The 12,834-nt window shown below is 35.6% G+C and overlaps 1 protein-coding gene and 1 pseudogene across 1 annotated transcript; one reads left to right on the top strand and one right to left on the bottom strand.

Annotated features, from left to right (window-relative positions):
- Positions 1-1,108: 1,108 nt before the first annotated feature.
- On the bottom strand, positions 1,109-3,452 carry LOC100373952 (beta-1,4 N-acetylgalactosaminyltransferase 1-like; annotated as a pseudogene).
- A 5,693-nt stretch (positions 3,453-9,145) lies between these two features.
- Positions 9,146-10,416, top strand: LOC144342485 (uncharacterized). The gene is made up of 2 exons (XM_078005593.2): positions 9,146-9,613; positions 9,736-10,416. Exons 1-2 carry the CDS (start codon positions 9,146-9,148, stop codon positions 10,414-10,416), a joined length of 1,149 nt encoding a protein of 382 aa, XP_077861719.2.
- The last annotated feature ends 2,418 nt before the right edge of the window (positions 10,417-12,834 follow it).

The raw sequence follows: 12,834 nt of genomic DNA on the forward strand, positions 1-12,834 counted from the left end.
TACACAGGTGTGGTAAATGTATGTTGAATGGTTCGCCCATCGTTTATTATGTATATAAACATGTATACGAACATATAAGCATATATGTATATATGTATACAACTTCCTTGGATCTGTTGATACTACATGTATGTGCTATTTAAACCATGTATTCAATTATTGACAACAACAATAGTAAATCTATTCATCTATTTATATTGTTTGTGACGGAATTATTTCACGGTACATTCAAACCTAAAGCCCCATAGTTTGTATACTACTACTTGGTGACCACATCTTTTTATAAGCACACAGACGCGATTTGATTCTCTAAACAGAATATAATTGGCATTCACACTTGAAACAAACCTTCTAACTAATTATGATTTTATCACTCACTATCTAAGACCACCAACCCCTTACTATCTCCCGGACCTATTCCTTTACATATTTCGAAATTATTATTGTGCATGATAACGCAATAACTAGTACATATATTGTACATTCCAGTATTATACACTGTTTCTGAAAATAATACAAATTAACTTAAAACGTTTCTACTGCATGTTATTACAAACTGCCCTATATGAGGATTAGTATCGAGTCAGCTGTTGTAGTGTCCACAGAATATCAATTTACTTTATAAATAATTCAAAACAGTATGTATTGCCATTTACTTGGTTTGACAATTAATACTTATATATTTGGCAATTGATTCTGATGACATATATAATGTCCACGTCCATCATTTAGTGAGCATTTTATAGTGACAAATTTTATTCAGGGTTTAAATCATGTGGCTGTTATAAATGTTTGTTGAATATATAAATTTAAAGTTTAGTTTTTCTAGAAGCTGTAGAAAAGGTTATTTATAACCCTTAATAATGTAATCGAATTTTGTTTTATATTGCTTGTTTATTACTGAAAAACCCATGTCGTAGATTGTATACATGAACCCACTACAACCGAAACTACGTACTGTTGATGCATTCATCTTTGGTTATCAGTGATTCCTTATTTGAGAAAACTAAACAGTTAATTATAAAATTGCTTATTGTTTTATTATAATGTGCCATTTCCTGTGGTTACACCCAATTTCAAAACATCTGATTTCTATTGATATGAAATGTTAACGTTTGTTTCCAGAAAACGCCTTTAAAACGTTATTCCAGGATTGTAAGCATTGATAATTATTCTTGAATAATATGCGTTCTGCACATTGTGATCGTTCTTTAGTTTGATTTTGCATACCTCTATAGTAACGGTAATGTATCGTCTTTTCTTATGGATTATGTCCAATGATGACGTCATCACACTGTGCGATTCGTAAATAGCCCAAAGCATCTACAAAAAACTCCCGGTGAGATATTCATTCAAACACTAAATCAAAACCGACTTTACGAATAGCTTCGGTCTTTGCCATGAAAAAGTTAATAACCATATCCTTTAATATGCAATTCGGGAAACCCTCTACTCTCTTAACTGGTATATCTCTTTTAAAAAGACAACCGCCATCTTCGTTTCTAGCATACTCAACTTCGCTCCAGCCATTTTTGCTTGTGTCTTCAGAGATTTTTCCTTTCATATTGGATATTACCCCAGCAACTAAGTCCAGTTCAGCTGTGCGTGATTCAAGTTTTACCACAAACCGTTCCAAGATGGTTTCATTGGTAAAAACAAAATCATCATCAACCATCAACAAGTAGTTTGTGCGCACCTGACTGACAACCAAATTTTTACCAGCAGCGTAACCGTCTAAGAAAGGCATTTGAAAATGTTTTACATTCTTTTCAGAATCATCTGCAACTATTATCGTCATGTTTGGATAGAACGTATTAATGCTTGATATAAGTCTCTTAACACATTCATATCTTTCAAATGTCTTGGCTACAACAGTTAATTTTCTACTGATGTCACCATCTAGTCTAGGGCCATACAATCTAGGCACTTGATTTCTCTAAATGAGAATTTTAATGACGATATGAAAATTAAGGATGGAAACGTCAATGTAATCTTTTTGTTTTATATGGTGTGTCTTACTCTTGTAAATTAAAGTGTGAAAGAGCACTATTCATATGGTCAATATTTTCTGTCTGCATTGAAACTCGACCATTATTATTGCCTTCTACATGCAGTGAATCTGTTATTGTGAAAGGCTCTACATAAATGTATCCTAATGAATGTCTGGAAGATAATATTATTCTCAAGTGCTTACTTGCTTTCAACACAGAGTCTACTTCAATACCAACAACACGAACGGAGCTTAGAGGCTCGACAGTTATTCCAGACCCCAAGTAACGTATAGTGCACATAGTGTCATTGGTTCAGCCATTTTGTTTTCTTGTTGTTCCCATTCTATATATTCCTTTTTCTGTCTGAAATGTTTTTATGTTTAAAGGCCCAATGGTTGGTTCCGGACATGAACATTTGCTGCCTTGTTGAAATTCCATTTTCTGTCTCAAATGTTCCATGTGTGTTTCAATTTTATTCCAAACTGCTACGTTCTCCGTTCTGCTAATCGTGATAATTTGTTTATTAGGTTTACTCGTAAAATTGAAAATGTTTGTGTCTTGTACATATAGTAACACAATTATCCCAGGGGCTTGTGGATATAATTTAATTTTTCCCAGTGATACTAGGATTTAACCAGCGCCACGGAGTTCTTTAAATTAGTGAATACAACAATTGCGGTCAGTCAGATAGCTGAATAGTATGTGCTATAGCACACAAACATCAAAAATCAAAAGATCCCGCTTCGTTTAAAATAAAAAATACGGTCAAGTGCGGAATTCCCCAAGGGTCCATCTTGAGTCCAATATTTGTTCTTATTTATATTAACGACACCAATAAAGCGACTGAAGCCTTTAAATTTCGACTGTTCGCTGACGATACATACCTGTTTAAATTCCTAACAAGTTGTGAAATGGTGCAATGCCAATAAACTTACAATTAATGTGCAAAAAACAAATTATATGATTTAGAAAACACCCCAGCATCATATTAATGTGGAAGGAAAAAAATATATAGATGGTACATGGGTAGAGGGTGCTTCGGTTACAACATATTTGGGTGTAACCATCGACCCATCCCTGACATGGAAATCTCATATTGAGAAAATAAGTAAAATAATCAGTTCAAAAGTGGGTGTTATATCACGTATTCGACATTATGTGCCAAAATCTATTCTCCTCTTGTTATACAATAGTGGATTTCTCCCGCACCTAAAGTATTGTATTGAAATTTGGGGACGTACTTACCCCACTTTACTTGAGCCAATTCTACGTTTACAAAAAAAGCTTGTACGACTTATCACCTTCTCTTGTTTATATACGCACTCTGCACCTCTCTTTCGACAGCTTGGCATCGTTGACATTAACAAACTCTGCAAACTTCATACTTGTTTGTTCATATTTGACCTTAAGAATAATCGCTTTGCCCATGATATCAGTCATTATATTGATCAGCATTCCCATCGTTACCCAACAACAGTCATTTCCAGTGGAAAGTTGTCAGTCCCGAAAATGAATTTATCACTTTCCCAACATAACTTCACATATTCAGCGGTCAAATATTGGAATTCCCTTACTGTCCAAGTAAAAGGTTTACGCAATAGAAACCAATTTAAAACAGCACTGAACAAATTGCTCTTATCACAGTGAACATCCTGTCGTCCAAATGATGCATACCACTTACTGCTATTTTGTTTTAACTTAGATATTTAATTTACTCGTGTATTTTTCTGATTAAGTACTTATTCATTTATGTTACCATACCACTTTCTGTTCGTACTAGTTATTTATTTTAAGTGATAGGGCCATGAACTAGACTAGTTCTGCTGAACTATTTTCATGTTCCACACCAGAATTATTCACATTGTGTACATATTACCTTGTATATTAATTTTTCCTTTTTATATATCTCCATTATTGTATACATAATGTTCTGGCGAAATAAAAAAATCAATCAATCAACATGTCTTGTGTTCTTATATCTAGAGAAGGCGTATAATGATTTAATTATGTTACTATACCGTGCGTACCCATGGTTTAATGATTATGTTACTAGTCACCAACTGTTCATTGGTATTCATGTTTAGTTTGACACTCAAGTCATTGAAATGGTTATCATGTAAAGTGTGAGAGACGAATGTTTCATCTTTCCACAACTTTCATTTCGGAAAGTCTACCCACGGTTGTGAAAGCTAACTACTAAATAATCTGTACTTAACAACTTTGTATCTTTCTTTGCACAATTAGGTCCTTGTGGAAATCAGCTCTAGCTTTTCCGTATGCTTTCGTTCAAGCTTTCTTAAAAGTGTGCCAATATTAATACAGTAAAGAGTACATATATGATACAATTATTTGAAATTCAGCTTCTAACTTAGTCATCACCCACACTTGCTTATTAAATTAGTGTAAAATTGATCCACGCGTCTCTAACATTCAGTTTGTCTAAAAGATTGAGGTAGAGATTCAGGTTCGTGGGCACTTTTTTTTTTGCTTTTTATTATCCAAACAGTCTTGGCTATAGACTGTTAACATTTTGTAGAATTATGAATAGTGGAACATATTCAAAACACGATTTTTAAATGTAGAAATGGTGCAAACATTCTCTTTTGATTGCTTAGCAAGATTTAGCAAGGCCGTACATAAATAATAAAAAAGAAACATGGTGAAAATAAGAAATGACGGGATCTCCATATTATGCACTATATTTGACTTTTAACAAAACGATAATGCATTTAAATTTGGAACTGTTACAGTCATTTTAATTATGAGCATTAGCAAACTTCTCACTGAGTGAATTGTTATGCAAATTAGCAATTATCTCAGCTTCTTTTTAGTGCACATCCTAGAACTTAAATAATAGCGCCTAGACGCTTTGACCTTTTGTTTTTAAATTTTCACAAATGATTGACAATGTGTTTATCTTCAAAACGCCGTCGGTGCATTGTTTTTGGTCGAACAGGGTTACAACAATCGTACAGACAACTAGCCTGGGTGTTAATTTATGCATAAACTTGAAGTAGTGAAATTTGGGCTGCTGCCTTGCAAAATTGACAACTGGTAAACAGTTTTCAAGACGGCATCTTCTTCATAGTAAACAGATGTACCCATAAACCAATTTTGACAGAAAACAGAAGGATGGTTTAGGAGCTATTTTTTTTTAAATCACTTTTGACCAAAAATGCACATTTTTGTGCATATTTCGAACTAGACTGTCCATAAAAAAAATACTAAAAATTTTTAAAATTCATACAATAAGCTTTCCGAAAATATATAATTTTGTGGACAAGGGAGGTCATCTTGGTTTCCTAATTAACTAATTAAAATACCTGTCAGGTAAACTGCATCTCTACCTTAAGAGAATAAGCAAAATTTTAAATAAATGATTGTATCAACATTTTTTCTGTTTTTCTTACAATACATTTTAATACCTTCAACTCCGATGTACCGCTTGGTGGAGGCTTTACCAAATATTTTGCAAAAGCTGCAGCTGCAGAAGTTTGTTAGAGAGTATTAAGCATGTACGACTAATATATTTAAACCTAACCAACCAACCAACTATAATATAAACATGGGCTTGGCTATGATTATTGTTAGTTATAAAAATAAAGATACTAATAATTATTGAAAATGTCAGAAAATGTGATATCTTAAATTAGAATGTGGGTGACTTTACCAAATCTGATGGTGTGTCAAGTGGTTTTGCATACATGTTTGTTCGGCTTTTTTCCATAGATTAAGCATGATCTTAAACAGCTAAAGTGCTGTGTACTGGCAAAATTACAAATTTGTCTGTAGGATTTGAGTACGAAAGAAATGCAACCAGACGCTACTGATTACCGGTGTAGAACTACTTTATTTCACCTATGATCCTGATACATGATATTCGAATGCAAGTAGATTTGAACAATAGAGGGCGCTATGTCATCATGATGCTATGATGAGTATATGAACATTACATTGATCGCCACATCTATAAAACTCATAATCAATATGATGGAACGGGCCTCTTAAAACAATATAACATGAAGGAGAAAAACAACCAGTTTGACAATTTTGCATAGAGTTGCATTAGAACAAATTATTTGTATATTACGTTGGTGTGTATTTTACTAAATGATTATATTTATTAGTTTATGTTGATATAAGTGCGCCACCTTATGGTGAGGTGACTGCAAGCTCGTATCTACAATCTAAGCTATCACCTCAATGATAAAAGCATAGCATACCATGGTGTAAATGTGTGTATGGCAAAATCAATATTTAGGTAAGTCATTGAGAAAGTCACAAGTGTATATGAATCGCCACACATATGAAATAACTGTGACCAGAATATGAATCATGTTTAATATATAAAAAACTAAAACAATGAGTATGAAATGTATTATGGCAACTTGTTAAAAATTGTATTTTCAGAGTCCGGGGATGCCATTTTTTGTGCAAAATAGACTATTATATATAATAATTTAATAGATATAAGTTCTTCCGAATCTAATCGCAGACTCCCGATAATTGAAACCAAGCTTACCCCTCTAACAATGTTCAAGAAAGTGGCTAGATACTGATAAAATGTAAAAGGTATCATGGAAAATTCTGAATCTAATGTAGTGAAAATAAAATTAAAGCACGATGAATAAATGGCAAAAGAGATATTTTAGGCAAGTGGTTAAATTATCCACAATCTCTTAACACGTATATGTTCTGATTAATGACTTAAATTTGTAAATGCACAATATTTCTACTACAGGTAGAAGAGGGAGACCATGAAAACAAGTTATATTGAGGAAGGGGGAAATTAACTTTTATGTCACAGATTTCTGTTAAACAGAGTAAAAGATGTGTTCCGGTGTTCCGGCACGTGATTTAGGTTCTTTTATATCAGGTTCTACATATAGTAATATATATTGAAGTTTCATAAATGAAACAAATATAGGTATAAGCAGACAGCTGGTTTGATATATTCAGTTTATATAAATGGATAGTAAACAAAAAAGATTAAAAGTTCTAGATCTGACATTGCAACAGGCATTGTAATCAAAACCATTATTGTTCTGGTATATCAACCACATATGATAATGCAACAAACCTATTCATACTCGAATGCTACCTATGTAGTACCTTCTTCTTGTTTTTTGAAAGTTTTTTTTTTGGTTTTATAAATTCATTGTTCAGCCAGTCAGTTCGTCTGAATTTAGTATTTCTTTATGTGATATACAATAGATTTATTTATCGCGTTATTATGCGATGTAGATTTAGCTATATGTAAAGTTGTGAATTATAGATATTATATATCTCCTCCTCTGGATATACATATTAAATTTGACTAAATTACACATTTTTTTATAGAATTTACAATACACATGGTTGTTAATTGTTTCCTTTGCCTTATATTCTTATGAGTGTTTGCCCCACTGAGAATTATTTAATGTTTGTTCTGAATTTCTCCCACTGCCGGTGTGGAGACCACGCCTGTTGCCAACTCCCCTGAGCACCTCGCATGGCCCAGACTGTGTCAGTTCTGTCCCATGCCTTCCGTTGGGGGAACTGATACCCCATCTGGGCTACACGATCCGTTGACGGGTCCCTGGTGTGGGATACACATTCAGTATCGCAGCCTTCTTAACTGGTTCCCCATCCTGATCCCGGTACTCATACCTTTGTTAAGGCGGGTTGTGCGGATCGGGAAGGCCATGTTGCATGGTCATTTGACCGATGGAGACGGTCCAGCAGGAAGTAGCCAGCCTTCAGGAGAAAAGGGTGATACACCTGGTGTAGTACCCCCATTTAGTTCCAGGGTCCTATTCCCTACATCTTTCTCGTTCCCAAGAGTTTGGGTTAGCGTCCAGTCCTAGATCTCAGTCGGCTGAGCGGATAGAAACACCAGCTTCGGTACTTCTATCAGTGCACTCAGGCGATTTGCTGGCGTCACTGGATTTGAGCGATGCATATTTCAACATTCCCATTCACCAATCATGCAGCTGATACCTCAGATTCCCCCTTAGTGGGCAAAGTTTACTGCCCTGCCTTTCGGTTTGTGCACGGGGCCATATGTCTTTACCACAATGCTAGGACAGGTGACCCAACTGCTACACCAGTCGTCGGTTTATCTGAACCCATACCTCGACGACAGGTTATTACACAACTAAGACAGGAAGGTGTTAGTGAAGCACATGCGATTGACGCAAATGCTCTTTGACGAGTTGGGCTTTTTAATAAATATTCGCAACTCCAACTTAATATCGTTGTGGAACTCGCCAGCCAACTCCAGTCGCCGGGAATGACTTCTATGCGCGAACTGATGCACCTTATTGGCAGTATGACTTGAATTCTAGATCAGACGACTCTCTCCCTGATTCTCATTACGGATGCATCACTCCAAAGGTGGGGCGGGAAACTGATCGATCTTCTAGTCCAAGGGATGTGGCCAACCACTTCTATTGGTTTAAGTTGCAGACCATCCTACTGTCTCTGAAATCTTTTAAGAAAGTTGCACACCACCACAGAGTCCTGCTTCGGACAGACAACACCACATTAGTGTCATACATCAGCAAGGAGGGGGCATTTTCCCCCATGTTGTTGAAGCTAGCGAAGGAGATCCTTCTTTGCTGCCTGGAACCAAATGGAATTAATGGCTCACCACCTTCAGAGGATATGCAAGAGTGCCATGGACGCCGTTTCGTATTCGGTTTAGAACACCGAGTGGCAGAACTTGAATTACAACTTTTTAAGCATGGATATTGTACATTTAGAGAACTTAAAGAGTTAGATACAGAATTGGGGTATGAGGGGGAAGAGCTGACTCAATTTATGAGGACAGAGCGTGAGAAGAGAGAGCATGAGAAGAAAGAGAGAGAGCATGAGGAAAGGAGTGGGACAGCCAGACGTGAGACCGAAAGGTCGAGAATTGAACATGAGGCAATAGAGAGAGCACGAGACCGTGAAGAGAAAGAGAAAATAAGACAGCATGAACTTGAAGTGTTGAGATTACGTACGGAAGCTAATAGTCACAATGGGGTATAGAACAGTTGGCTCAGTCCATTGTTAGTTCTAAGGGTCCAAAGCTACCTTTTTTTGATGAGACTAGAAACGAACTTGATGAATTTATTTTAAGATTCGAGCGATTTGCTGCAACTCAGAAATGGCCGCATGATAGTTGGGCTATGAATCTTAGTGTATTATTGACAGGCAAAGCATTGTATGGGTTTTCTGCATTGTCTGCAGAAGAGTTCATTGATTACAATGTTGTAAAGGCAGCTTTGTTGAAGCGTTATGATATGAATGAAGAAGGTTATAGAATGAAATTTCGAACTTGTAGGGCAGAAGGTGGCGAGAGCATTTTGCAATTTGCAGCTAGAATGAGTAGTTATTTTGACCGCTGGGTAGAGCTCTCTGAAGTTGGTAGGAGTTTTGATGGAACTAAGGACTTTGGTAATGAGTTGTCTATTTTTATAGGTGAAAAGTCACCAAAGTCAGTTAAAGAAATGGCTGAATTTGCTGATAAGTTTAGAGATGCACGTAGACAGACAGGTGGTAAAAATCAGAAATCTAGCCAGTTTCAAGGTGGTAGTCAGAATCAGAAAGGACAGCCCTGGAACAAAAGTTCGAAAGGTAAAGACAGGGTAGATTTGGTCAGTCTAAGCCAGGCTGTTATGTTTGTGGTGATCCAAGTCATGCTGCTGTTCGTTGTCCAAAGCATTATAAAAGTTTCAAGCCTCAGGTTAAGTCAGTTGCGATGTTTACATATGATCAGAATAGTAATGATTCACAGGAAGTCAGTGCTACATGTGTAGTTCATGAAGTCACAGATGCAAGTAGGTATCCATGTTTACAGAGACGAAATAGAGTTGAGTTGAAATGTGGCCATGATCTGCCAATTATTAGTGTTGCCAGTGCATCAGTTAATATGATGGCGAGTGGCATGCCTGTTGTTCAAGGCTTTATTGGCAGTACTGAGGTAGAGGTCCTGCGTGATAGTGGGTGTAGTTTGGTGGTAGTGCACAGAGAGTTGGTAGACAATAGTCAATTGACTGGGGAGAGTCGTACCTGTGTGATGATGGATGGTACATGTCGGAAAGCCCCAATAGCTAGACTATATATAGATACACCCTACTATATTGGTGAGGTGGAGGCACTGTGTATGAGGACCCCAGAGTATGATCTTATTGTTGGTAATATTAGTGGAGCTAGGGAGCCCAAGGATCCTAAAATTGGTTGGAAGCCAGGTGTAGCTCATGAGGTAGGGCATGTTGAGGTTAGTTCGCCCTCGGGTGGTGAGCATAGTACTCCTTCGAGTGATGGGACTAGTGTGCCCTCTAGTGGTAAAGGCTGTTGTCCTTCAGGTATTGAGACCAGTGTTCCCTCAGGTAATGAAGGTTGTACATCTGAAAAAACTTCAGCGAGACATGTATGGTGCACAATTTGTACCCGTTGACAAATCAACGATTTGTCAGAATATGTCAAAACATTTAACTCTAAAAAAAAATTGATGTTGAACACAAGTCATTAATAATGCATTCTGTTCCATGTAGGACATCTACAGTGAAACGTGTATGTTTAGGAGTATTCTTGAAACCTGTAAAGCTGTCTTCAATGCTGACATTCTTTCTTTAATGATATTCAATTCTCATTATAATTCATCACTGTCTCACATGCATACTGCAATGAGGCTGGTCAGTTAGGGAGCCCCCTGTTTAATGTTTTAAACTGGGACTTATAATTCGGTCCCCTGTCCACCCATAGTCATATTTCAGCACCCTCTGAAACAAATCTGTTACTTATTTGCATGTGTCTTTATCTGTAATTCACATGTAGTGGTTCAGCAATGTCAGCCACAAGTTTGTTTTTAATATATACAATATTGAACATGTCTTTTCGTTACGATACATGTTCATGACGATTTGTCACACGATCATATCTGAGATGGCCGACTTCTGCCCATCTTTTTTTGTTGTTCTTTGAAAATAAGGACATGCTTACATAGGTCCCAATTCTAGACTGATTGTGTGGGGGTATTAACAATAAATTATAAAATGAGTTTATATTGGTTTATAAGGTTTATCCAATATTATGTCGATTCAGGAATCTGACAATGCTGGTAACTGCAACTAACCCAGTTATCATCTTCCGCCAAATATGCTAATTTTCCCAAGAGGTCTCATATCGGGTGCCAAATACAATTGCTTGCCGTTTATAACCTCTAGATAGTAAATGTGTATTTTTAATAGTTCTCTAGGATTTAGAAATGCACAGAGACAAAATGTTTGCTCAATGCTTATTATTATTCATGTAAACAATATCCAGTAATTACATATTTGAATAGTTTCCTTTGAATTAGATATGTTCATGATTAATTGAATTATTTAATTATTATTAACAATTCATAGTTCGCATAATTTGTTTGGAAGTAGATATGTGAATAATTAATAAAGTAGTGTAACCAGCAAATGGTTCACAATAATCGTGCTATCCATGTGAACAATGACCAGTTTGTAGGCAATATCAAAAAGTAGTTCAGGGAACTGGATATATGTATTGAGTCACATGAATATAGATAGTTAGCTGATACATGCGTTATTCATACAGTCCAATGCCCTCATGTTGCTAGGATAGTGTGATTCAACCAGTATTTCGAATACTTGCAGTTTGATCGAATTACCATAAATGATCAGATGATATGTTAGTTATGTTCCTTGCCTTATGATTATATTAAAACTAATGGTAGTGATGGGGCGCGTGACCTCCTTACTTTATATAACTCTATTATCTCAAAAGATGTCGCAGATAGTGACATATCCAATGACGTAATGAAGATACGGACAAGAGATTAATATTTTGAATACACATTTACTACTAAGAGGGTAATGTGCAAATACATGTAGAAACTTGGATAAACCATTAGCTGGTCTTGTGACCTAATTAATTATAGACACATGTTATAGAGATTTACTACTATTGTTACATTGAGTACATAGGTGAAGAGATTTGCATAAGTTATTCGCCAATCGCGTGATTTATTATATATACACATGTACGGATAACTTGCCATTGTACACATTTGCTTAATTTAGCTGGCCGGCGTTTATAATGTATGTGTATGAATAATTACCAAATACAAAATTAAATCTATGCTAGTTAAAATTTGTTATGCAACATTTGGCATTTGAAATGTAGAAATATGCAACAATTGTAATAAATCAAGAACCACGCTGTCTTTAACTTGTTGTTTAGACCAGAGAGGTGATATTTTCTTGAAAGATGACTTAGTTGTTTATGAATAATTTAAATTTAGGTGAAATATAAAACCTTTGAAGTGCTTTGTATATTGAAAATTGTTTTGTATATCTAGCAGATATTTGATGAACGTGTTTATACTTAGAATAAATTCAAATTGTGCAATGTTTTAAACTGGATATGTTTCTATGCATTTGCATGTTCACTTTATTGTAAATTTTTTTATGTGTTAGCATAGTGAACCCTGATGCTCCTATCTTTAAATCTGGTTGGAATTTTATTAAATTAATTCAGTTTTATGTACAATTGTACAACTTGAGCCAAAATTGTTTTCCTGGGACTAGAAAATGTATTCGAATGTCACCTGTGTTGGCAGAAAATGTTTCATGTTTCTCATATAATTAGGTGGTAATTTTTTTCTTTTCAAACATTATCTATTAAGTATAGATGTTTTGGAACATTCTCCATCATTATATGTAGCAAAGAAATACATAACAAATCATGTTTCCAAAAGTTGTATAAAAAAGGTGCAATCAAACAAAGGACTGACAACAATAGACTCAGCACTTCACAAGAAAAACATAATCAGGTAATAAGGAGAAAGAGATATGTGGTATAC

The sequence above is a fragment of the Saccoglossus kowalevskii genome, chromosome 12 (assembly GCF_978046115.1).
Source record: "Saccoglossus kowalevskii chromosome 12, keSacKowa6.1, whole genome shotgun sequence".
NCBI classification, from domain to species: domain Eukaryota; kingdom Metazoa; phylum Hemichordata; class Enteropneusta; family Harrimaniidae; genus Saccoglossus; species Saccoglossus kowalevskii.

Bases quoted from the DNA above. Each gene is read 5' to 3' on its own strand.
- LOC144342485 (XM_078005593.2), top strand. From the start codon at position 9,146: ATGAATCTTAGTGTATTATTGACAGGCAAAGCATTGTATGGGTTTTCT. The intron at 9,614-9,735 runs GTCAGTCTAAGC...ACATATGATCAG, and splicing joins GTAAAGACAGGGTAGATTTG to AATAGTAATGATTCACAGGA.